Source organism: Pteropus vampyrus, unplaced genomic scaffold (genome assembly GCF_000151845.1).
Source record: "Pteropus vampyrus isolate Shadow unplaced genomic scaffold, Pvam_2.0 Scaffold69, whole genome shotgun sequence".
NCBI classification, from domain to species: Eukaryota; Metazoa; Chordata; class Mammalia; order Chiroptera; family Pteropodidae; genus Pteropus; species Pteropus vampyrus.
Window position 1 is genome coordinate 4,610,023 of NW_011888850.1, and position 27,427 is coordinate 4,637,449.

General features: G+C 33.6%; 1 protein-coding gene across 2 annotated transcripts in view; it reads left to right on the forward strand.

Moving 5' to 3' along the window:
• Nucleotides 1-27,427, forward strand: part of TAX1BP1 (Tax1 binding protein 1) — a 68,159-nt gene that overhangs the window by 28,818 nt on the left and 11,914 nt on the right. The window contains exons 8-16 of one of the 2 annotated variants that reach the window (XM_011361704.2): nucleotides 799-984; nucleotides 4,622-4,846; nucleotides 5,375-5,521; nucleotides 6,833-6,953; nucleotides 8,254-8,357; nucleotides 10,755-10,880; nucleotides 12,964-13,035; nucleotides 23,532-23,715; nucleotides 24,041-24,189. In XM_011361704.2, coding sequence (XP_011360006.1) covers nucleotides 799-984; nucleotides 4,622-4,846; nucleotides 5,375-5,521; nucleotides 6,833-6,953; nucleotides 8,254-8,357; nucleotides 10,755-10,880; nucleotides 12,964-13,035; nucleotides 23,532-23,715; nucleotides 24,041-24,189 — 1,314 coding nt within the window. The remainder of the gene's footprint in view (nucleotides 1-798; nucleotides 985-4,621; nucleotides 4,847-5,374; nucleotides 5,522-6,832; nucleotides 6,954-8,253; nucleotides 8,358-10,754; nucleotides 10,881-12,963; nucleotides 13,036-23,531; nucleotides 23,716-24,040; nucleotides 24,190-27,427) is intronic. The other variant, XM_011361705.2, reaches the window with a different exon arrangement.

Sequence of the window (27,427 nt, forward strand, 5' to 3'; positions counted from 1 at the left end):
AGTGATGCTGCAGAGGTCTTGACTGCTGACAGACACCTTTAGAGAAGCCAGAGTTAAATTCTGTCCTTGTGAACAGAAATTAGTATTACAGCTTTTGATACACTTAAAGAGTGAAGTGCAAGAAGTATGTTAATTCATTTCTTTTATTGTGGGTATTAGATATGTGTATGCTTTATCATTTCAGTTATAGAATTTGATTTGTATATCTGTTGTCAGCAAATGAGCAGCTGCAGCCAAAGTTCCTGGGAAAATCAATAATAGTTGGGTTAATCAACAAATATATTTTTAGGTACACAGGACGTAAATGACAGTACTTTTCACATGCAAAACTTGAATTACTTTAAGATGTTTTCCAGAATCTGGTTGTGCCTTACTATCCGAATATATCTTTAACATAATCTGTTTTCTCAAAAGAACAACCAAATCTGTTTGCGATTTTAAAGAGAATTTAAAATCATTAAATCAAAGGAAAAGACTTTAGTGATCAGGTAATGTTGTTAGACCTTAGAATTAATCTCTATGGAAAAGTTTTTTTTTGAAAAATGGAAAAACTGTGTTCTGCTCTGCTTAGCTAGTCATTTGGCAGAATTTGGGTCTCCTGACTCCTAATCGAGGAAGTCTTCCTTACAAGCAACTAATTGTCTATTATATTTCAATAAAGACAGGGGGGGAAAAAAAGAGGAAGTCTTCCTTTCCCTTAATCATATTTGGGTTAGAGATAAACAATGGTATTTTAAACTTTGACTAACTTAGGTTATGGAGTTAGAATATTCTTGACATTTTCAAGCATTGTTGCAGGTACATTTGAAGAATAGAGAAATAGAAAATACCAAGCTTGTGTCAGAGGTCCAGACTTTAAAGAATATAGATGGAAACAAAGAAAACATGATTACTCATTTCAAAGAAGAGATTGGCAGGCTGCAATTCTGTTTGGCTGAAAAGGATAGTCTGCAAAGGGCTTTCCTACTTACAACTTCAAGTAAGGTAAGTAGTTTTGCAATATGTATTTGAAGACTGTAAAACATTATTAAATGTATACAATATGGTGGTTTCTATTTTTAATCTCCCCTCCCCCCAGCTTTTTCTTTTGAAAAAGTTCAAACTTTTAGGAAAGTTGGAAGAACAAAACAATGAATACATGTATCCTCAGATATTTTGCTATCTTTATTTCCCCCATTTATGTTTTTTTCCTGAGCCATTTGAAAGTCAGTCGCAAGTATTAAGACATTTCACCCTAAATACTTTAGCATGTCTCCCCTATCAACAAGTACCTTCTTTATAACCATAAGACCATTAGCACACCTAAGAAATGAACATCGATATGATAATACTCATTCTCATATATAGTTTTAGTCCACATTCAAATTGTCCCAAATATATTTTTCTATATCCTTTAAAATTTCTCGAACCAGGAGTGCTCAAAGATGACCCAGTTAATTTATTATGATCTTGGTCTGCTCTAATCTATAGTAGTCTCCCTGTATTTTTTGTCTTTTATGACATTGATATTTTTGAAGAAGGCTTGTCTGAGAGAATGTTCAATAATTTAGATTCGTCCATTGTTTTCTCATGACTAGATGAGGTCAGATATTTTTAGCAAGAAAAGGCACAGATGATATTTTGTACATTTCTGTTGCAATCTATCAAAAGTCACATAATGTCAGTTCCATTCTTGATGACATTGGGTTTAGTCATTTGTTTAAAGTCCGTGTCAATGCCCTTCCCTCTTTGTGATTATTGAGTAATCTGTGAGATAATACTTGAGGTCATGTGAACATCTTATTCCCCAGTAATCTTTTACCCAATGTTTTTTAGCTCTTGATGATCCCTACCTACACCAGTTATTACATTAATGATTTTACAATGACGATTTAAAGCTTCTGTCATTTCTTTTAAATTTGTTAGTAGGTATTCTTTTATAATGAGGTTCCCTGCTGCCCTCTTCTCCTTTTGTATATCACTGTGGTCTTTGGATTCTTTTAAAAGCCCGTTATGCATTATCATCATTATTATTTTTCATACCCAATTGTCCCTTATTTGGATTCTTTTAAAAGCCCGTTATGCATTATCATCATTATTATTTTTCATACCCAATTGTCCCTGAGGGCAGGGAGGGACCTTTTCAAACCTGCTTTTGCGTCTTTTCGATATTTTCCCCTAATGCTTTGACTACTTCCTTACTTTGTGGCATAAACTGCATAATACAGTTTTAGGTTCTGCCCCAGACCTGATATTAGCCATTTCTCCAAGGACCCTTAGTTTTTTCAAAGGGATTGGTATTTTAAAACCAAGAATTGGATTCTTATGCTACTAGGGCTAGTTGCCTCTTTGTACTTTGTACATTGGACAGACATTGTAAGTCTTTAATTTATATCAATATCTCCAATTCAAATCTAGTACCTTAGTGTTCTTCTTTACCATATTTATATAACTCTATTCCATATTTATATATCTCTTCTACCAGTGCGAGAACCCTTTTTTCTCAAAGCATCATTATATTCTCTACTCAGCTATACGCACCAGTAGATTCAGAATTATTATGTTGATGCCACTTCCAACAATAAATCTTCTAAATAAAATCAAGATCTTTTCAACTCCTTTTTCTTTGACTATATTTCACTAAAGATGTAGAGTACCATGTTTAAAATTACTTGCATTATTTTTTTAACGTTATGAATTTGTCATATAGTTTATTTTTATTAGTATTTAATTTTAAGATTTGCTTATTTTTCTAACCTTTAAAAATTTTTTGACTATGTAAAATAGTTGCATCATTCAGAAGACAAAATGTTAGAAAAAATATATCCAAATGACTTGATCTCTTCCCTAAAAAACACTTTAGTTTCCATTGTATCTTTTTTTTTTTTGCAAAAATAAGCTTATGTGCATGTACGTGTGCACACATGCTCCTCTTTCTTGATTCTTAAAAAAAGGTGCCATGCTATATATACTCTTTTGCACTTTTTAAAAATTTAACAATATAAACTGGAAATCATTCCATATCAGTTCATAGAGATCGTGTTGATTTTTTAAAAATGGTGGTGTAACACTGCATTATGTAGATTTACATTGATTTCTTCTATGGATGAATATTATGTTTTCAGTAGTTTGCTGTTAAATACACTCGGGCATAAGTTAATGTAACACGTAAAATGTCAGATGTGCATGACCTTCAGAATTAATGATTAAGGCCCAAGTTATTTTTCAGGGTATTTAATGTAGCAGATTGTAAGTGTAAAAATGAAAGATACATTCAATTGCTTATTAGTTATTTACTACCATGCTAAAAATATCTCTTACCTTTTTCCTATTTAAGCAAGACTTTTGTGAGGAAAAACATAGGAATGGAAATATGACTCCTAATTGTTAAAACTTTAAAATTATAAAAGCAGTGCAAGGTCATGTTTATGAAATAATTCAAACAATACATGAGGGTACAAAGTAAAAGTAACTCTTGTCTTTTCTCAGATATATCATTATAGAATTTTTATTTTTTTTAGAAATCTATTAACTAGTTTTATTAAAAAGTATTACATGTACAGAGAATATGTATAATGTCTCAAAACCTTTTAAAAGGTTATGGAATGAGTATCTTGCAGTATGAGTACGCATATAGATCTTTTCTCATTAGAACAGCTGTGTAGTATCTCTTTAACAGCTATATAGAATGTAATTGTTTTTAGCTATGTACAGTCTTTAGCTTTTACATGCGAGTTGCAATAAACATCCTTGTATGGCTATTTAGGCACGTGTATAAATGTATAGAATAAATTCTTCCAAGTGCAATTGTTGGGTCACGTGTTTAAATTTTCAGTTATTTTCAGATTGTTTCTCAATAATATACTAACAGTGTTGTGTTATATATTACTGTTTGTAATGGCTGTATAGACTTTCATTGTGTGGAGGATATATCATAATTTATAATAGATTCTCATTTTTAGACATTTTTGACTTATAATTGTTCATTATTTTAATATTTTACTGAATATTTCAGTAAAATAGTATTCCCTGGAAAGCTAAACCTAGGTTCATATCTTTAAAAATGCATGAAAATAAAATTGCTAGATCAAAAGCTTTTTAAAGGTGTTCATGAATGTTTTAAAAATCTGATGAGAAAGGTTATACCACTTACAGATTATGTGAATCCAACTCTTTGTAAGTGTACAGATTATCCTAAACCCATCCTAATATTGGAATATTACTGTTTTTTAAGTACAGTGTTTTTAAAGGACATATTTTTTGTTACAAAGAAGTTTTTGAAAGTTTTTATTGATGATTATAAAAAATGAAGGTTAATACTTCCAGCTGTGGAGAGATTTGGGGGACGAAAGCTTTGATCTGAGTCTCTGTTAGGCCAGGCTGTTAAGTGCTAGGTGTGTTGCCTGTCTTCTGTATTTCAGTTTCATCATGTATAAAGTGGTAGTGATACCCAGTGCACAGGGTTGTTGTATGGTGACTCTAAAAACAAAGTCATATCTTAAGTTTTTTTATAGACTTATTTACTTCATTTAAGTCATGACTAGAAAAACATTTAATTTAAAATTTTGGATTTGTTGAAATATCAGTAAAAATTGCTTTTTATTTGAATGTTTTAATTACAAATATATTTGCCTTTCTTCAGGAAGATACATTTATTTTGAAGGAGCAACTTCGTAAAGCAGAGGAACAGATTCAGGCAACTCGGCAAGAAGTTGTCTTTCTGACTAAAGAACTTAGTGATGCTGTAAACATGCGAGATAAAACGATGGCAGATCTACATACAGCACGCTTGGAAAACGAGAAAGTCAAAAAGCAGTTAGATGATGCAGTGGCAGAACTTAAACTAAATGCTGCGAAAAAAGACCAGGTTAATTTTGAATTTCCATTTTGTTCAAAACTCATTATTTGAATGAGTTACGTTAAATCAGGTCAGGTTCTTGATCACAGAATTTTAAGTTTCCATTAATTTTGTTTAGTCATCGTAACTTCTTGGGTTGAAAATAATGTAAGCTTTAAGAAAAAGTGCTGTAAGCAAATTCCTAATGGTTAGTAAAAGCTGCTCTATTGTTAATTAAACTTTCTGATGTCAGGTATATATGGCTTTGTTTGGAATTTCTTATTTACTAGCTGCATAAAATGGTATTATGGTTATTTAACAGGGTAATACTTGCTCCTCGGGAGGTGGATTATTCTTCTCTAGTTTTTTAATGAACCCTAGTCCTAAGAATATAAAGCCAGATTTATTAGGAGAGGTAATGTGGTTCTGTAGCCAAAACTCCAAAACAAATAAAAATTAAAAGCCAGAAAAAAGTGAAAATGAAGTTTAGATTTACTCTTGCATTATAAGATATGAAACTTTTATCTTTTTCGTAAAGGTAGTGTTTATTTCTCTCAGGAAAAGACTGATACACTGGAACATGAACTGAGAAGAGAAGTTGAAGATCTGAAACTTCGTCTTCAGATGGCAGCAGATCATTATAAAGAAAAATTCAAGGAATGCCAGAGGCTCCAGAAACAAATAAACAAACTTTCAGACCAGTCAGTAAGTATAATTGAATTGAAATGTCGTGTAATATTTCTCTTACCAATATTTTGTTTGCAAATCAAATTTATTCTATCAACCTTTTAAATGTAATTTACCTCTGCTTGAGTTCAAGTCATTGACCTAATTTTATAATGATACTTTTTTTAAAATCTGAAATTTTTATTTGCTGGAGAACCAACAAAGAAAGAGCAGCAGCAACAAAACAAAACAAAACAAAAAAACCGGAGGGAGCCCTCTATAGCACTTTCCTCTAAGATCTTCATAAATGTCTTTTTCACTTAAAGATGCAATACATATTACTGAATCTCTCCTTAAGACAGTGACACCTGTCCTCAGTGAGATTCACCATTGATCATCCTCAAGGTCTTAGGTGGTTTTTCAGTTGTCATTGGTGAATTCTTTTATCCTATTCATATCCACTAGATTAGGAAGAGTGAAAAAGTGTTAGCTAATTAGTGTTCCATTTGAGAGTGAGTAGGCATATTCATTAAAATCAAAATGTTTCTATTTTGTTATCTGTGGGTTTTAATGTGGGCCCCCAAATCGTATTGAAATATAAGGCCTTGCTACATAATGGAGTCTTGGAAGTAAAGAAACCCATTTAAAATCTGAAGTCGAGAATGATACCACAGTTCTCTTTACTAACCAAATTTACTGTAAAGACATTTTTATTTGTACTGTACTATATGATACAGATATTTTCCCAGTCTTTTTTGAAATCTAAAAGGAGCAAGAAATGCATGTGATAAAGTAGGAAGGCTTTTGTGAAAAACATTATACTTTAAATATGACCCACATGTACAAATTGTTGTTTTGGGCCTTTGATTATGACTTCGTAGTAGAAAACTTGGGAGATTTCCGTGAATGGCCTGTTTTGATGATTTTCTAAGAAAAAACGTAATACGGTTGTTCTCTTTTGTAATGTGAGTAAAGCGATGTGTGCAACTTTAGTCTTTGTTGGCTTTTAGGATAATAGGAACTTTGTGGACTTTTCAGGATTTCTTCCCCCCCACTCCTTTAATTCCCTTCACCACCCCAACCCCCACTTCTACCCCTGACCCATGGATGTTGCCATTTCCCCTTAAGAACTGGATCTCTGAGTGGGGCGGGCGTCCAGGCATACCCACGGTATGGTCTGTGGCTCCGCCTGGGGCACAAACCCAGGACCTTCTGCGTGCAAAGCAGACGTGCTAACCACTACACTATGGAGCCACCCCCAAAGATTTCTTGATATGATTCTTATTTACACAATTACTATAAGAAGAAAATATAATTAATTTAACAATTTATTGTTAATGTTTTGAATAGGCCAATAATAATAGTGTCTTCTCAAAGAAAATTGGGAATCAGCAGAAAGTGAATGATACCTCAAACACAGACCCAGCCACTGCTGCCTCTACTATAGTTGTAAAGCCACCACCTTCTGCAGGTAAAAATCTTTTAGACTTTTTGTGTAGTGTCCTGCCTTGAAAGGCGTTTATGCTGATTTATTCTGCCCTGTTCCAGGTGTAGGAATTTTAGGGAGCATTAAATCTTTATAAGTGAAGGAATTTGAGGCAAAGGGAAAGTAAGGGTCTAAAAGTAAGTCATGCATGTGGTGAATATACAAAATGTGAGTGTGAACGAGTATTTATCTTCATGAGAATATTTTTTTCCAGTTTTATTTGTTTATTTTTTTAAGGAGATTGATTGATTTATTTGATTTTTTTTTTTTTTTTAAATCCCCCCTACTCCCATCCTTTGGTAACCACGAGTCCATTGTCCATGTTCATGAGAATATTGATAAATGTTCAGTGAGCTGGTGTTTATAAGCTCAAATATGTTATCATTTGGGCTATAAGACAAAAGCCAAAAATTGAATTTTTAATTAAATTTCCACTAAATCTGTGGAATTTTGGAACATTTCTGACATTTTAATTGTACAATTCTGTTGGGGGAAATAACTTATAAATCCCTTGTTTGGTGTCTCTCATCTCTCTCCCTGGCTGCTTTTGGATCAATAGGGTACTTTTTCTCGTTAGTGTACTTGTTGGTGGATAAGTTAAATTTTACATTAGTTTATTAATTTATAGAACAGATTAGAGACAGTGAATACATGAATAACATGAAAATTTGAATTAACTCTAGGTTTTCACTTGTTTTCATTTTTTTCACCTTATGTTAACGATTTGCCAATAATGAAAGTAAGTACTAGAGTATATAAAAGTATATTTCCTTGTGTAATGTTTGGGGCAATTGATGTTTTATAATTTTTAAATGTATTGTAAATTTCCTATACTATTAAATATTTAATTAGGTTCAGCTGCTACAGAACAGGATCCTGTTTTCCATTTCTGTACATCCTCTGTAGTACCTAGATGGTGTTGTAGACTATTTACTTAATAAAGACCTAGTGAATAGTAATGAAGGACTGGAAAAAAGTTTTAAAATGTTTTCTCAGAGTATGCTTTCGATCTATTTTGAGCTAATTAAAAAAAATAATGATCCTTTCGTTATTGAATGTGAACTTGGTTCTGGCCAAACTGACATTTCAAATATTCTCACCTAGCTAGAGTTGATGTTATATCCTTTGTTTATTTAGTATATGAATACATATTTTTAAATAAATGTTTCTCACCTTCCGTATTCCATTTACTATATTTCACAGTATACTGACCTTAAAGTTATTCTGAACAGGAAGATAATATAAGAGAAAATAATTTTTAATCTTATTTTCTGCCTTGTTATAGCTGAGACAGATTTTGACATTGTAACAAAGGGGCAAGTCTGTGAAATGACCAAAGAAATTGCTGACAAAACAGAAAAATATAATAAATGTAAACAACTCTTGCAGGTAAGCTAGCTACATTGTAAGTAAGTGAAAGATAGATTTATCAAATGTAATGTCTTAGCTTACCTTTATTGTTTTGATGGATGGATGTCCTAGGGTTTCTTTTTTATACCTGTATATTGGTATTTCATTTAACTGTTGAGATGATGAAGGATGTTGTTCTGTGTACCTTCTAATTAGGCTTGTGATTTAAATCATGACCTTAAAATTACTTTCTGTTCACCTAATGTTTCTATTAATAATGGGCAACTGATTAAAGGTGGATATTAATTGTCTTATTTAAAAGGATACATGAAAGGTGTTTGAACTTCATAAAAGAGAAGTGCTCCTTTAACAATTACTGTAATAATAACAAAGAATTCTACCACATCTTAAAACGGTCAGATTTCCCAAGTGGGAATAAAACATTAATCAGTTGAGTTGTTGCCTTTATGATGTTTTTTATTTTGATTATTTTAAACTGTATTATTCAAGCATTTCAGTTTTGCAACACATTTGGAGTATTAAAGGACAAAGGGGAAAGATGCTTCTCATTTATATCTGATTTACAGAAGAGCGGAAAAGATGTTTTTATGCATGTACTTTTTGTTTAAATATGTTTTCGTATCTGTTTCTTTGCATATGGAGAGGAGAGGGATAATTTTTAGAGCTATAGAGTGAACTTCATGCATTACCTCGAGGTTACTAGAGCAATTTAAAATATTCTGTTACCTCCTTCTAAGTAATATTAATGCAATCTTTTAACCAAACTTCGAATGTTTATGTTGCTTCCAATGATTTTTCCTTCTGTGGGTTGGTTAGAACAGTTTTACCTTTGATTTCAAAGTTGTTTATAAGGGACTAAAACTTTTTTTTTTATAATGAAACGATTCTGGAACAATTTTCATTATATAGTATTACCGAAAGGAAGATAGAATAGAATGTTCCATCGAAACTAAAAACTTCTCAAGGTACTTTTTTTTTTTTTTTTACAACTGTGTTGAGGTAAATTGAAGTCCGATAAACTCATATTTAAAGTCTGCAGTTTGATCAGTTTTATCATATATAGTTGTGAAACTACCACCATGTCAAGATAATGAACATTTCCATTACTCCCCAAAGTTTTTTTAGTACCCATCCCATTTGCAGCTCATCCTCCCCCCACTCCATCCCTGGGAAACTGTTGGCTTGCTTTCTGCCACTAAGATTAGTCTGCCTTTTGTACAGTTTGTATAAATGGAATCATATAGTACGTACTCTTTATTTCCTGTCCTCTTTGACCATAATTATTTTGAGACATGTGCATGTTGTTGCTGATATCGTACTTAATTCTTATTGCAAGAGGTCATATCTTTTGTCACTTTAAAGATTGGGTGGTTCATCATACTGAGTTCTAAGTGTTCTATATTCTGGATATAAGTCTTTTGTCTCATATATGTGTAGTGAATATTTTCTCCTGTCTATGGCTTGCCTTTTCTTTAATGGTTTTTAGGAAGAGTTTTAATTTTGATGATGTACAGAGCATCAATTTATTTTGTGTTTTGTGCTTTTTATATTCTAAGAAACATTTACCTAATTTAACTTGTAAAGATTTTCTGCTGTCTTGTCCTCTAGAAGTTTTATAGTCTTAGATTTTACATATAGATGTATTAACCATTGTAAGTTTATTTTTGTGGATAGCGTGAGGTATGGTATGTGTAGTATGGTTATTCAGTTGATCCAGCATTATTTGTTGAAAATACTTTTTCTCCGTTGAATTGCTCAAAGCATATTTTTAAACTTTCACCTTGAACAAAAACATTCAAAATCAAATTGGCCAATTTTGTCATGTTTATAATTCCTTTCTTTTTAACATTCTGCGTTATAAAGAAGATCAGTGTATAAGAAGTCAATCTAGAGATTGTCTTGGTCAGGAAATCTCAGTTTTATTTATTAATGTCTGGAAACAGTGGCATTATATATATATGATTTTTATTACCTCCTTTTGCAAAAGTAATACATGGTTATTGTGAAATCTTATGTCAGTACAGAAATAAAGAATAAAGATGGTAAAAAGTACCATCATGATCCTGATCCCCAGAGATAAGAGCTAGTAATAATTTGGTTTATATTTTTATACACTGCATAGGCATCATATAAAATTGTGTTAAACAACTTTTAAAACAAATAGGATTATACTACATATTCTATTTTTGCAACTTACTATTTTCAGTTAATGTGTCTTGAAATTTTTCTTCATTAATTCTATTGTGTGGATATAAAATGATTTATTCAGTCTTCCCCTGACAGACATTTAGTTATTTTAGTTTTTATACTGTTTACAATAATGCTGTAATAAACATTCACCACATATCTATGTTTGTGTAGATATTGGCTCTATATGGATTTAAAATCTTGTGGTAATTTACTAATTTCATTTAGGATGAGAAAACGAAATGCAATAAATATGCTGATGAACTTGCAAAAATGGAGCTGAAATGGAAAGAACAAGTAGAAATTGCTGAAAATGTAAAACTAGAACTAGCTGAAGTAGAAGACAATTATAAAGTAAGTTTAGTATTCGTATAACTTGAGGCATAGTACCTGGTACTTTGAAAATGTATTATCTATAATTTTTATTAATCTAATGTACATTTTTAATATGGATAATTGGGACAGTATTTTAGTGTATAAATAAAAGTGTATTATATATTTAGTTATGTTGCATTTAGTTCATAAACTATGAACCAAGAAAATGTATACTCATATGCATTGTCTTGTGACTTTAATTCTGTGAATTAAGATGGTTATTAGAATTATATATTTTAATCATGCTTAGTTTTTAAGATGAAAAGTGATCATTATCCTTCTTCTCTTAAAAAGAAACATGAATGTGTACATAAAATTTTTTTAGGGCCTTGACATTTTTGTGGGAGTATAATATTTGATTAGTAATTTTTAAAATTCGTATTTAACTTTACTAAGTTATAATTAAGTATACCTAAATGTAATGCTCTTAATATTCTTCAGTTTCCCCCATGGGGATTGAGAGGGTGGCACATTTACAGACTAAGATAATTTTACCAGTGGTCCTTTTTAAATCTTATATTTTCAGAGTGAAATTTTTGAACCTTTTTATGATATGACGTGGTAGAGATGGCTAGAGTGTAATGGTGATATTCACGACTCTCACGTTCACAGCTTAGGTAATTGTCTGTCAAACCAATGGGAAGAAAAATAACTTTTTTCATTAGTGATAAAAATGAGCAGTTGAGATTAAACAACATAATACGGTTACACAGCTGGTAAAAAGTGCCTGGCATTTACTTTAGTGTCCTTTCCCTTATTTTTCACTGTTTAGACAAAAATACCCACCAGGCAAGGCAAAATGTGATGAAGTACTTGATACATAAATGATGAGTCTTAAGTATTTTAGAGCTGTTTCCAATTGAATATTTAGGAGTTAGACTATGGAGAAACTAGACCTCTGGAAGACCAAAGTGGAAGAGAGGAGAAACAGAGCTGGGAAAAGAGCGCAAGGGCATCCTGAGGAAATGGGGAACTACTGATACTGGTTTGGAGGTCAGAAGGGCAGTGCGTCGTCCGGGAACTGTGAGCAGTCTTGACTAATAGGACTTTAATGTCTGTAATGGAGTGGATTAGACTCGAAAGAGAGGACGAAGACAAATTTGGGCAGCCTAAAATGGAATTTGGGCGCGATTTGCTGCTCAGATATTTCAAGGAGAAAACCCAACTAGAGTGGGTCTTTTTGAGAATAATTTGGTAGCACTGAGAGGATTTATAGGTGGGAAGGGCTTTTGAAGGTAAAAAAATCAGGTAGAAATATTCTTAGGATGAATTGATAATTTCACCTCCTTGGGTACCTTCCCCAGTCACCTTACCATTGAATAGGGTAAGGAGAGCTTTGAAAGACATTCTTATGGGAAAAACCATTAAGGAGTAGTAGTATTTTTATTGTGTCCACAATGCTTATGCTGTAACAAGCAAGCGATGGGTGGTGGTTGAATGAATAAATGAATGACTTAGAGACTGAAAATGTTGTGAGGTGGGAGAGGAAGGAGAGAGGGAAGAAGTATTCTAACATAATTTCCTAGCTTCAATCACAGCAGGCTCTGAGATTGATAATATTAACAGAAAAATAGAAAAATAGCTTTGGGGCATTTGGCCCTTGCCGTGCAGGAAGACAACAGTGAAAACATGTCTAATCATCAATTAAAAAGGCAGATTTGGACTTTGGGAAAGACAGAGTGTGCATGAATTAATATTTGTAATTTATTCCCATGGAGATGATAATTGAAAGCATAGAAGAAAGGGACTTTTTCAGAGCATACAGAAAGAAGCAGCCAAAGATGAACCTTTGGAGAATACTCATATTTGTAATTGTGAAGTGGACACACACAGCATGAGAGGATGACAATGTTGGTGCTGTTCCATATAAACCAGAGGAAAAGTTTTAAGAGTAAAAGAAGTTGGTTAATAATGACAAATCAGAGATGTCAAAGAATGAGAACCAAGGAAAACACATGGATATAGTAATAGCAGTTATTTTGATAGACTGGTATAAACTCATGAAATGTAAGGAGAGAGTAGGTAATGAAAAAAATTAATTGTTATTTCTTTCCTTCTTTAGCTTCAGTTGGCAGAGAAAGACAAAGAAATACATGGTCTAACTTCACATTTGGAAAACCTCTCCAGGGAAAAGGTATTGAACAATGCACTTTAAAAAATGTTTCATATGACACTGAATGATAATACAGCTTTATGAAGGGACAGATTTTACAGTTCATGCGAGGATGTTTTTTAAAAAAGTTAATAAAGAAGAGGCTGTTTAGACACTTAGATGGAAAATGTTTTTTGGTAAATATTTTAAAATATTTTACTTTACGTTATGAAAAAATGCTTAAGTGTTGAAACTTAGTCTTTGTTACATATTCTGTATTTAACAATAAACAAATTATAGTGTTCAAGTTTAGGACAACATAAAATCTTATAATTTATCTGCTTTTCTTCTAAGTAATACTAATGTAATCGTTTTAGAAGTTATAGCACAACCTAACATTTAGCAAGAACTTTCCTTTGTAATGTAAAAGGTACTATAGTGTAGCATTTCTCACAGTGTGGTATGTAGTCCTTTGGGAGGGTTCCCATTGTCTTTTAGAGCTCTACGAAGAACTCTTTTCATAATACTCAAGTATTATTATTTGCTTCCCCCCCATTGTGTTACATTCGCCCACTTAGTGTGAAAGCAGTGGTGAGAAAACTGACGTATTAGTACTACGTCAAGGCAGTGGCACCAAAATGCATTAGTAATTACCTGTAGTCGTCCCAACCGTGCATTCAGTTTTTTTTTTTAAAGCTACTTTCACCTAAGATGATGAGATAGTAGAATAATTAATTTTACTGAAACTTGACCTTGGGACACACATCTTTTTGGTATTCTGTGTGAGGAAATGGGAACTACCTCCAAAGCAGGTACTTCTGATGAAGTACAATGGTTATCTTAAGGTAAAGCACCTATGCAATCGATTTTTGGAGTTGGGAGCTGAACTACCCACTCCTTTCACAGCACATTATTTCTATTTTAAAAAACAACTAATAGATAAAATTTGGTTATTCATTCTGGGGTATTTGGCAGACATTGGAAAGAAGTGAAGTGAGCCTATTACTCTAAGGAAAAACAGTTAATACTATTTGTTGCCAATGATAAATCAGTCTTTTAAGCAGAAGTAGAATTTTGAGAACCTTGTTTCTGCCACCATACGCTTGATACTTCCCAGTGCTTGTAGACTTTTCTAATGAGATGGGTAGTAATAGTATGACCATGATTTAAAAAAATTGTTTAGTGAAATGTGCCAGCATTTGGAAGATCTACATTAACTCGGAAAACCAATCAGTAGTTTAAATCGGGGGTCCCCAACCCCTGGTTCTGGTCTATGGCCTGTTAGGAACTGGGCTGCATAGCAGGAAGTGAGCGTCAGACAAGGGAGCGAAGCTTCATCTGTACTTGCAGCTACGCTTTTATCACCGCGTCAGCTCCACCTCAGATCATCAGGCATTGGATTCTCATAGGAGCACCTGGTCCCTGTGCCGAAAAGGTTAGGGACCGCCCATTTAAAAGACCGATGATGATATTACAAAATGATGTGTGGTAAAAGAGTCATTCTGAGTGCTAGATAGACCTTGGCTTTACTGTGGTACTTGCAAAATTCTGACTTTTCGAATTCATCACTTCTTCCTTATTTGTCTCTTGGGATTCTATAATAAGGAAGAACCTTCCTTTGCCCTCATTTATGTTCTAACAATTCTCTAGCATCAACTTGGTTTACTACAATTCAGTTCATCCCTGACACCAACTATTGAGTTATTGGCAGATCCAAGTTCAGGGCTTACTCCATGCCCCGTCCCCCACCCAGATATTTTGCTAGAATGACCTGAAGAATTCGGGAAAACACTGTACTTACGGTTACATTTTGTTGTAAAGTTTTATTATAAGGGGTACAACTCAGGAACAGCCAAATGGAAGAGATGCATAGGGCAAGGTGGGGGTGGGGTTGCCACAGAGCCTCCATGCCCTCTTCAGACATGTGGCACTCTTAGCACATTGATGTTTCACCAACCGGAAGCTCCCCAGACCATATAAGAGCTTTAATTTGGGGTCTCAGTACACAGGTATGATTGAATAAGTCATTGGCTAAGTGATTTAACTCAGTGTCCACTCTCCCTCCTATCCCTGGAGGTGTAGGGGCAGCTGCTAAAATTTCCAGTTCTGTAATGCCCTTGGTCTTTCTGGTGACCAGGTCCTCCTATGAAACTGTTGGAGGGCCCACCAGTAGTCACCTTCTTAGCATATGTTTGGGTATGGTCTAAAGTTTAAAAGGACTTGTTATGAATGATGAAAGACATTCCTATGATTCAATAAATTTCAAGAGTTTTAGATCTGTGCCAGGGATTGGGGACAAGGACCAAATCTGTTTTTTATTATCACCATATATATGTATGTATTTTTAGTTTATATTTGGATGTCTTTATCCATCTACCTACCTACCTTCCTGTCTTCCTATTTGACAGTCATCAGTATGAACTCTTTTTCGTCAATGAATAAAAATTTGTTACTATTTTTAATTTGATGTTCACATAGTCCTAGATATGATCAGGGGGGTACCTTTAAGCTGGTTTCTGATATGCCCCAGTATTAAAAGGATGTTGTTGGTTTTTTTAGCACTTAATTTCTTTTTAGCACTGCAAGATAGTCTAGCTCATTTTGTAATCTTGTACCTTTCTTATCTCATCTTTGGAATTGGCCTTATTTTTTTCTTTTAAAAAAATTTTTTTTTAAATAAACTCTGCTCCAACTATGGAATCAGTTATTTCCCCAAGGAGTTGTGATTCCTTATTAGTGATAAATGATATTTAGAAACCAAAATATGGGGCCTAGGTGTGTGCCTGGTTACTACTGGTGCTCATTACTTCTGGATTCTTTCAGTGGACAGAACTAGGGAACACTTGCATTTCAGATACCATGAGTTGTAGTCCAAATTCAGAGGGTTCTTCTTTGCCATCCTCATTTCTTACTTGTATACCTATTCCAGTGAGAATCCTGGTGCCCAGCAATGTCAGCACATCCGTTCATTTGCTACATTCAATAATCCACATAAAATAGTTTCAGAATTGCTTGAGCCATATCACTATGAGGAAGAAACCTATTAATAGAATTTAAGATTGTTTGCAACTTTTTTTTTTTTGTCCTTTGTCTGTCAGTATATGGTGTTCAAATGTTACTTGGCATTAGTTTTCTCTCCTCACTTTCCTCCCTTCCTTCTCCCTCCTTTTTTCCTCTTTCTCTTTCAGTGCGAGGTAACACAATGGCAGGTTGGTTAAAAAGATTACTGCAAGTGAACCGATTAAAGATAAAGCAATAGGAGCACAAATGAAGAGTAAAAAATATTTCGGGTATGCATTTCGATTAGGTGTATTGTAAAGTTAAAACAGTGATGCTCTAATCAGATCTTAAAGGAACTTGGATATATCTATTCTAAATGCTTAAGATGACTTTTTGAAATATGGATTTTTCACTACTGTTAATAAGAAACCTCTCTTAAGTGTGTTTTGTGCTTAGAGATATTAATGTTTAGAGAGAGAAGCAGTCAAGATACTTTATTTTTATATATTTTACATTTATAAAATATGCTTATTTCATACATAAAATATAATTACAAATAAGTTACATATTCACATAATAGCTATATTTTACATATTTATATAGTAAAGTTTCATACATGACAGTGAAAAATAGTCCTAAATGATTATAAACATTTGTACCTTTTGTTGTGGTACAATTGGCTTAAATCACACAGAGAAAACACTTGTTTTTAATTAACTTAATATAGTGACTTAATTATATTGTGTATCAGATTACCCCCAAATTTAGTGACTTAAAACATTTGTTATCTCCTTGTCTCTGTGAGTTAGGCATCCCAATATAACTCAGCTAGGTCCTCTAGCTTTAGATCTCTCTCAAGACTCCAATCAATGTCACATGGTCACATGGGGGCTCAGTCACCTCACAGGTATAGATCTACTTCAGAGCTCACTGAAGTGATGTCAGAATTCAGTTCCTTGGGAATCATTGGACCGAAGGCTATACTCCCTACTCTGCCATCTTCCATGATGTAACTCCCTGCCTCTATTCTCGACTCAGGTAAAAAGTTATTCAAGCCACAGGTAGGGTAACCTTTGACAATGTAAAGTTGATCACTCCATTGTTTAAAGCTGCTTAATGGGCCTCCCATGCACTTAGGATTAAAGCCAAAATTCTTAACATAGCCTATAATATTTTATATGACTGGCCTCCATTTCTCTCTGTAGTTTCATCTTAAGCCACAATTTTTTGTTTCACTATCTTCTGTGTAGAGTCTTAGTATTTCTCAAACTTGAGCTTACATCAGAACCATCTGTATTGCTTGCTAAAATACAGATTTCTGGCTCCCATTCCCAGAGATTTGCATTTCTAGCAAGTTCTTGGTGCTGCTGGTATCGGACCACCCTTTGAGAACCGTTCTAGTCACTCAGGCATTAAAGCTCACCAATTGCTTTCGTGTTTCAGGGCCCTCATTCATGTTTGCCAGGAATATTCTTGCCTACAATTCTTTGTTATATTGTTAAACTCTTTTTTTAAAGAAGAGTTTAAGCATGTATGAGAATAGAGAGAATAATATCATGAACTCTGTTGTACTTCTCACCCAGCATCAACAGTTGTTACTTTATGGCCGTCTTTATCCACTCATGATATCTTTTCCTCCTCCCCCCAGTGATATTTTTTCAAGTATATCCCAGAATTCCTATTGTTTCTCTCTAAATATTTAACTATTCCTATCACTCTTGACTTACCCTGAAGTCTCAGATTAAATGACTTCAGAGAGGCCTTCTTTGACCTCCCAGTCTAAATTAGGTGTCTCTGTTAAATTTACACCTGGGACCTGTACTTTTATTTCATAGTACTTAACCATAATTTGTAATGTTTATTTCTGTGCTTATTTGTCTAACATCTGCTTCCTCTGCTTAATTGTGAGGTCCATGAAGACAGGAATTGTGTGTCTATTTTATTCATCATCACTGTATTTGTAGCACCTAGTACCGTGCCTAATATTTGAAGTTAAATATTTATTGAATGAATAAACAAATTAATAGGGCATATGTAATTTATGTCATTTGCTTATAAAAACCTGTAGTAAAAGAAATATACTGGAATCAGCAGTTTTATTTAGTTAATTTCCTGCCCTAAGAAATTCAGCAGAAGTGGGTCAGTTGGCTTTCTACCTCTCGTCTTCTTCAGTTAACTCTTGACTTTCCTACTGGTGACATATAGTTTTATATTACTTCAAAGGTGGTATTTATAAGAATTTCTACCTGCTATGCCAAGGCCTTGCTTAATGTTTGTCTTCTCTCCCAGTGTTTCTCAGAGCCCTCCCTCACCCCTGACCCAGTCCTTCATAGGGTTAGGATCAAGTCTTTTTTGTTTGGCCTTAAAACTTGACGCAGTCACAGTGTGTGGAATGAAACTAAGTGATCATTAAGCATTAGTTGAGTGTGTAAATGAAAAATGAATTTATCACCATCTAATAGAATATGTACTTTTTGTTTATTGTCCATCTTACCTGCTCTAGAATATATGCTCCATATGGGCAAGAATTTTTGTTTTGGTTATTCCTGAATCCTTAGTGCCTAGAACAGTACCTGCCACATAGTAGATACTAATTAAATATTTTTGAACATATTCATGAATAAAAGAACTCATTATAGTTTTTAAAAATTTAGCTAGCTCCCTAGTATAATAAAGTATATTTAAAAATATTTTTAATAGTAGGAAGTAATTTAGTGTATCCCTTAGGATTAAAAACCCTACCAACTTAAATTTACTTAGAAACTTACTAGCTTAAAGTATCTTATTTTTTTCATATCATTCCAGCACCACTATTTAGAATTATTTAGCATTTCTTTATCTTTATACTATTTTAGATATTCTGCATAAACCCTTTATTAGAAATTTGGAAAAGATCGCGTAAAAAAATAAGGCAAAGCAAAATGGGAAATAATGATAAAAAATTTTGGGAAATTGTTAACTATTGCTAGAGAAAAAAATTTTAAAAATTTTAAATTAAAACTATTTCAGATGTTTCTTAACATCAGATCCATGAGTAGTGATTTTTCTGAATCATTATTTTATATTCTCAGATGATCTGCTTTTCTTCTGAGAAAGAAGAGTAATATATACTTATAAATGATTAATGGAAGTTATCTCTAATGAAATGCTGTAATAGCATGATGATTAAAATAATAATGACTCTCCAAAAACTGATCTTATGAAATTTATATATATATAGGCTACCATTTGTTTACCTTTTTTACTTTAACTTAGAGGCTGCCTGGAAGTGATAAAAGGAGAGATTATGAGAATTATATACCTTGATCAACTTTTTCAGAGAGTTTTAAGTAATTCAAAACATTTAATCTCTGTTCTCTTCTACTCTCAAAGCATCCGCACGTGACAGATAAGAGCAGTATATCGTTTCTTCTATTTAACAGTTGGCGTGCCAGAGACATCCTTAACTTGTCGAGTAATTTGTAAAACCAAGGCTACTGTGAGACATTTTGGGGCCCTGGAGAAAAAGTAAATTTAGGCACTTTGTCTAACAAAGGCAAACCAGCTAAGCAAACTTTTGTGCCTTGGAACTGGAACTATAAAAGAGGGCTTCTGGCAAAATCTGTGTCTTAAATTGTGGAGGCTTTTTATTTTAGGAGAATTGCAAATCAGTTAATATTGTTTTGCTCAGGAAAGATAGCTACACTCATGTTATGAAATGTTTTAAGATAGGGGAGATCCTGCAGGGATTCTTGATCTTTTTTGTTCCAAGGGCCTTTGATAGTCTGGTGAAGTCTGTTTTCATAAAATATTTTTAAATTAATGCAGCAAAATGTACAGAACCACAAAGGAAACAAAATCATAAGAAATAATTATAAAACTATTAAAACAAATTTTGTATATATGTGCTTATTAGAATGTCACAAGATTTAGCATGTCTAATAATTACCATAATTTTACCATAAAACATTTACCATAAATTTACCATAAAAAAGTAGTGATGATTATAAAGGCTATTTTGAGATGGCTGCAATGACTGTAATATGAAATGAATATATCTGTGATATCTCTAGGTGACAAAGTCAAAGAAAGGTACTGCAACTATTGCTGGGTTTTTGTTTTTTGTTTTTTTTTAGCCTACATTGACAGTTGAAAATGCTAAATGTCAGAAGTTAGTGAAAAGTATAAATCTTTTTTCTCCATCTAATAAGTTCATGGAACCTTTGGGAGGTGTTGTGAATGCAAATTTAAGAATCTTCCCTAACTTGAGAGTTCATTCTTCCAATTTGCCAAACAACCAAACCTTAACTATCTTGTCCTTGTCCTTGTCTTCTGTTTACTTCACCTCCAGTTTCCCCCATGAGCACTCAGAGCTGCTTGTTACAGGTCCTTTTCTTACCCTCCATCCTACTTGCCCAGGACTTAATGTACCTTTGATGTTGAGTTGGAACTCCTTATGAGGTGGGACCCCTGTGAAGTTGCTGACTCCACCAGTGCATGAAAACCTCGACTCCATTTACGTAGTTTATCCTTTGCTTATAGAAGAACTTAACTATACTCGAATTTGTTTAAACTTTTGTAGAACTATTTGTCAAACTATAGTATGTTTTTATTACTGCAATTACTCATGCTCATTTGTAGTCAACTTCTCCAGCTACTCCCAGTCTAAGAAACCACTGATCTTCTTTCCTTTACTATATTTTTAACCTTGTCTAGCATTTCATGAAAATGCATTTATGCAGAGTTTATCCATTCCCTAGTTCATGGACATTAATCTCTTTACCAGCTGATGGGCATTTGGATTAGTTCGAATGTTTTGCTATTATGAATTATGCTGCTATGAACATTATCTACAAGTCTATTCGTGGACTTGTATTTTCATTTTTCTTGAGTAGATAGCTAGAAATGGAATTGCTGGTTTACATGTAGGTGTATGTTTTTAAGAAACAGCCCAATTGTTCTCCATTGTTGCTGTACCGTTTTGCATTCCTGCTACAGTGTATGAGCATTCCATTGTTCCATAGCAATGAAGTAGTTTAATTTAGCAACATTTTTCTTAGTGGTTAATGCTATTTGTTTCCTGTCTTAAGAAAATTTTTGCCTTACTCAAGGTTACAAAGATTTTCTATTTTTTCTCTCAGTGGATAATAACTAGTTTTAGCTTTATGTTTAGATTTATGATGTATTTAAAATTAATTTTTGTGTATGGTATGATACATAGTCAATATTTATTTGTACATGGATATCTAGTTTTTAGCATCATATGTTTAAAAGACCATACTTTTTCTCCACTAAATTACTTTTATAGCTTTGTTGAAAATTGACTAAATGTATGGGTAAATTTTTGGACTCAATAAAATGAAGATTTTCTGTTAATATAAGAAGATTCATATCAGGCATCAGTAAACTAAGGCCTATAAGCCAAAAATGTCTTGTGGTCTGTTTTTGTAAGTAAAGTTTTATTAGCATATGGCTATGCTAACATAGATAACACTTACCTATGGCAGTAACAGCAGAGGCGGATGTAAGTATTTGTGACAGAGACCTTGTATCCTTCAAGGCTGTGAAAATATCTACTATCAGATACTCCATGGAAAAAGTTTGCAAACCACTGAACTGTGCCTTCATCCTTAAGGCAATACTATATACTCGTGATTACTATAGACTTTTATAAGAAGCCTTGAAATCAGGTTGTCTTCCAACTTTGTTCTGCTTTTAAAAAATGGGATATTTCAGGACCTTTGCATTTTTTACTGTGTTTTAGAATCAGCTTGTCAATTTATATAGATGCCTGATAGGATTTTGATTGGGATTGCATTGGATCTGTAGATCAATTTGGGGGGAAATAATAGCATTAAAATATTAAATTTTCCAGTCCATGGATGTAGTATATTTCTCTATTTGTTGAGGCTCTCTTTAATTTCCGTAATATTTGTTGTTTTTAGTGTATAGGCCTTATACATCTTTTGTGAAATTTATTTTTAAGTGTTTAATTGTGCTAATCTAGATGGAATTTTTAAAATTTTATTTTTCAAATGTATGTTGCTTATGTGTAGAAATACAATGGATTTTATATATTGACCTTATACTGCAGCCTTGCTAAATTCACTCATTCTTCTAGTTCTGCATAGTTCTACATACGTGATCATGTCATCTGTATAAAAAGACAGTTTTACTTTTCCCTTTCTAATCTGTTCTTTTAAATCTTAATCTTGCCTTAATCTATTCTTTAGAATCTCTAGTGTAATGTTGAGTAGAGGTGGTAAGAGCGGACATCCTTGCCAGTATTGATCTTAGGACAGTCATTTAGTTTTTAACCATTAAAGTTCACTGTAGGTTTTTGTGTATGACTTTTATCAGGTTAAGGAAATTCCTTTTTAGTTTGCTGAGATGTTTATTTTTTAAATCATGAATGTTGAATTTTATAAAATATTTCAGTGGATCATGTGTTTTGTGACTTAAGTCCGTGACATGGTAAGTTACATTGATTTTTGGATGTTAAACTAAATTTGCTTTTTTGGGATAAAACCCACTTGGTCACGATGTATTGTTTTTTTTTTTAATATTGTTGGATTTGGTTTCTTAATGAGTTAAAGATTTTTGTGTCAATATTCATGAAGGATGAGGTCTTTTGTGATATCATTGTTTGGTTTTGGTATCAGGATAATAATGGCCTTGTGAAGTAAGTTGAGAAGGTTTTTTTCCTCGAGTTTTTGAAAGAGTTTATACAAGATTAGTTTTCTATGTCCCACCTGTATTAATATTTTTTATAAATAAGTTTCCTAAATGTTCGATAGAATTTACTAGGGAAGCAATCTGGGATGGTTTTTTGGCCTTTGATTTTTATTAATAGCCAAGTTGTAAGAGATATTTTCCAAAGGGTGCTTTCTTGGCACAAATTTGAAAATACATTGGTCTTAATTCTGCTTTCTAATTTTGTCGTATTTGGAAGAGGTATTTATGAGAAGTTGAAAGCCAGTCTTTCCAAGTGTACAGTGTAAACATACTGTAGCTCTCCCCCTTCCCCCATCTGTGGGGATGCATTCAAAGACCCAAGCAGATGCCTAAAGTTGCAGATAATATTGAATCCTGTAAATAAGAGTTTTTTCTGTACCTACATACCTCTGGTAAAGTTTAAACTACTTTTACACTTTGGGGCCATTATTAAGCATAATAAGGGATACTTGAACACAAGCACTGCAATACCACAACCATTGATCTGATAACTGACAGCTACTAAGTGAATAAAGATAGGCAGGGTACACAGAGTGGACGCGCTGGAAGTGGGTGCTCCTGTCCCCAGACAGGAAGGAACAGGCTGACGTGAGATTTCGTTGTGGGCAGTTTAAAACATGAATTGTTTATTTCTGGAATTTGCATTTAATTTTTTCGGGCTGTGGTTGACTTTGGTTAACTGAAACCACAGAAAGTGAAACTGTGGATAAGGGGAAAGTACTGTAATAGGGAAATAATTTTATTGTTAAATTTTGGTTAGACTTTTAATGCTGCTCTTATAAAATATTCGATTGCTTATTCACCTTTGTTTTTGTTAATTTTAGGAACTTAAAAGAGGTTCAGAAAGTCAAGCAGAAGGGAAAATGGAAGGTCAGAATTCCCAGAGTCCTCAGCAGATGTCACAGTGTCTCAACACATGCTTGGAGCAAAATGGTCATGTTCCTGCAGTACCAGATACACAGCCAGTTCTGCAATATGGTAATCCTTATGCAACACAGGAGACAAGAGGTTATTAAAACATTTTTCTTTGGGAATAGCTGAATATGGAGTTTTTTTGTTTATATCTTTGTGGGATTAGAGAACTGCTAGTACAGTCAACTCTAATAGAAACATTATAACAAGCAGTTTTAATGTTAACACTAACAGGCTTCATCTAGATGTGTTTCACCATGAATGAATGAGTAGTCTATTTGCTTATTACATACAGTTCTTATTTTAAAAAATAAAATTTTTTTGATGTATTAAAATGGCCCTTTATATCTTGTTCATTATACACAGAGATTCTAATTTTAGTACTAGGTTTCACCCTTCCCTTGCAAAAATTTTATTTCAGATGGAGCAGATGGTGCTTTTTACCCAGATGAAATCCAAAGGCCCCCTGTGAGAGTACCCTCTTGGGGACTAGAAGATAATGTTGTCTGCAGCCAGCCTGCTCGAAACCTTAGTCGACCTGATGGTTTAGAAGACCCCGAGGATAGTAAAGTAAATTGAATTTCCATTTTCTGAGCCTGCCCCTTTTATTTTCTTTACTGTGTAGAGAGTTATGTGGTTATGTGTGTGTCGAAAGAGTGAGTGTGCGTGTTTGTGTGTACACGTGATTGCTTACTTGATTTTTAGAAAAACCTGCTTGTATTTAAATTTGAAAAATCAACCATTAATATGTTTCATATTTACACTTCAGGATTTATATACTAAAGTAAAATATCAAGTTTGGAGAATGACCTCAGAATATTAAGACTTTAATCTTTAAAAAAAAATTTTTTTAATGAGACACAGTTCACATATAACAACACTATATTAGTTTCAGGTGTATAACATAATGATTCAGTATTTGTACATATTGTGGAATGATCACCATACGTCTAGTTACCATCCATTTTAGTTAATTTTTTCCCACTTGTTGCAAAACCACATAAGATTTATTCTCTTAGCAACTTTCAAATATACAGTATAGTATTGGCTGTAGTCACAGATGGTTTAATCTTAATTATCACTTAGTAATTTACTATATTCTTCTGATGTGAATATAGTAGGCTGGAAGAAGCATAGTGTTACTGACAATATTATGCTTCATTGTGCATCTTTTCATTTTAGCAGTTATATCCCACATGAAATTTTAAGGTGGATTCTTTATTCAGCTAGAAAAAGAAGGAAATGTATATATCATTCTTTTTCAGGGAAGTTCTCCTTTAGACATTGTTAGTATTTAATCTCGACAACACAATACTGATGATAATTGAATTTGTGTAGCATGTCATTATTTCTACTTCATTTAAGAGCTTTACCATTTAATAAATAAGTTCTTTTGCTCATAGCAGCTCTTTTTGGATTTCCTGTGCATTAAGATAAATTTAAAAGAAATGCTTTATCGTGCTCTTTGCAAGTACAGTGGTATCATGACCTGTTTCTCATTTAATCTAGTTTGCTGCATTTAATTGCTATTAACCTTTGCAGAAACTGATCAGTGTTCAGACAGGCATGATGTTAGCCCTAGTGCTCAACACCCATAATGGAGAAAAATGTATTTCTCTCTCCTGCCTTTTGGCCTCCTGTGTCCATTACTGGGAATAATTAGGAAAACTGTCAGAACTTTTGTAGCCTATTTAAAGCCTAGAGTATCATTTTACTGCTTTTCCACACCTTCACTTCACATTTTGCATATTTAATCTGATCATTCTTGGCACAGATGTTATGTGTGACAAGCCCCTCTCTTCCGTAGTCATCTGCTTCAGTTTAATTAGCAGAATGTTCTTTCTGATCTGTGTGCTTTGCCCTGCTGCAAACCCATGAGAAGCAGTGTTAGAGTCTTGTGCTCATTTGCTGACATGCTTAGATTTGGTAATGAGATGGAAGGGCTTTTTAATAGACACACCTTGGGCAATTGCATTTTGCAATCAGAAGATTTTTCACATCAGACAAACTAATTCTTATGTACATTCAGACCTTTTTTTTTTTTTTTTAAATTCTTGTCTCTACAACAAAAAATCACTTGCAAATGAAGTATTTTAGTAAGTAATTTTAGAGTATAGAGAGCAGATTTGAGTCAAGCTGTTTCTTTTCTCTGGTTCTCTGCCCTGGGAGTGATTAGTAGCCACAGGACTCAGTATCTTTGAGTCAAGGTTGAGGTGGCCTACTCTTTCAGCCTAGTCCAGTCAGACACTTACCATATCTCCTCACTTCACCAGAAACTGTGGGCAACAAGCAGATCAAAAGCCTTTTATAACTTCCTCTTACCTAATAATTGCAGTAGCAATAACTAGCATGATGATGATGGTGATGGCAGCAAACATTTCTACAGCTCTATTTGCCCGCTAATGCTTAGCCCTCTTTTAAAATAATTTTTCAGTTCTAGTTGGCATACAGTATTATATTAGTTCCAGGTGTACTACGTAGTGATTAGAATCTATATAATGAAGCAATCATTCCAACCTAGTCCCCTCTGACACTGTACATAGTTATTACAATATGATCGACTATATTCCTTATGCTGTACCTTATATCTCCTTGACTTTTGTAACTACCAGTTTGCACTTCTTAATCCCTTTCCCCCTTTTCACTGACCACCCCCTAACCCTTCTTCCGTCTGGTAACCCTCAAAATGTTCTCTGTATCTATGAGTTTGTTTCTATTTTTAAAATTTTATTCTTTTAGAGTCCACATGTACATGAAAGACAAATATGGCATTTGTCTTTACCTGATTTACTTCAGTTAGCACAATACCCCCTAGATCTATCATGAAATATCTTTTTCTATCCCTTTACTTTCCAATTGTGTGTGTCTTTTAATCTGAAGTGAGTCTCTTATAGGCAGCCTGTGTAAGGGTCTTGTTTTCTTATCTATTCAACTACCCTATCTTTTGATTGGAACATTTAATTCTTTTTCATTTGAAGTACTTGTTGATATGTGTTATTGCCATTATTTATTCATACTTTTTTTTCTTAAGTCCCTCCAACATTTCCTGTAATACTGGCTTGGTAATGATGAACACCTTTAGTTTTTTCTTGTCTGGGAATCTCTTTATCTGTCCTTAGATTCTAAATGATAGCTTTGCTAGGTAGAGTGATCTTGGTTGTAAGTCCTGGGTTTTCATGACTCAGAATATTTTGTGCCAGGTGCTTCTGGCCCACAAAGTTTCTGTTGGGAAATTGGCTGACAGTCTTATGGGATTTTCCTTGTAAGTAATTAATTAATTGCTTTTCTCTCTGTTTTTAAGATTCTTTCTTTGTACTTAACGATATGTCTTGGTGTGGGCTTCTTTGGGTTCATCTTGTTTGGGACTGTCTGAACTTCCTGGGCTTGAAGTCTGTTTCCTTCACCAGGTTAGGGAAGTTCTCTATCATTATTTCTTCAAATAAGTTTTTTAATTTCTTGGCTCTCTTTTGCTTTTGGTACCCCTATGATGCGAATGTTGTTATGCCGATGTTGTCTCAGAGGCTCCTTAAACCATCTTCACTTTTTTGAATTCTTTTTTCTTGTTTCTGTTTTGATTGAGTGTCCTTCACTACCTCATTCTCTAAAATCAAGGGTCCCCAACCCCTGGGCTGTGGTCTGTTAGGTGTTAGGAATCGGGCCACACTTCAGGAGGTGAGCAGCGGGTGAGCCAGTAAAGCTTCATCTGTATTTGTAGCCACTCCCCAGCGCTAGCATCACTGCCTCAGCTCCACCTCAGATCATTAGGCATTAGACTCTCATAGGAGCACCAGTCCCTGGTGCCAAAAAG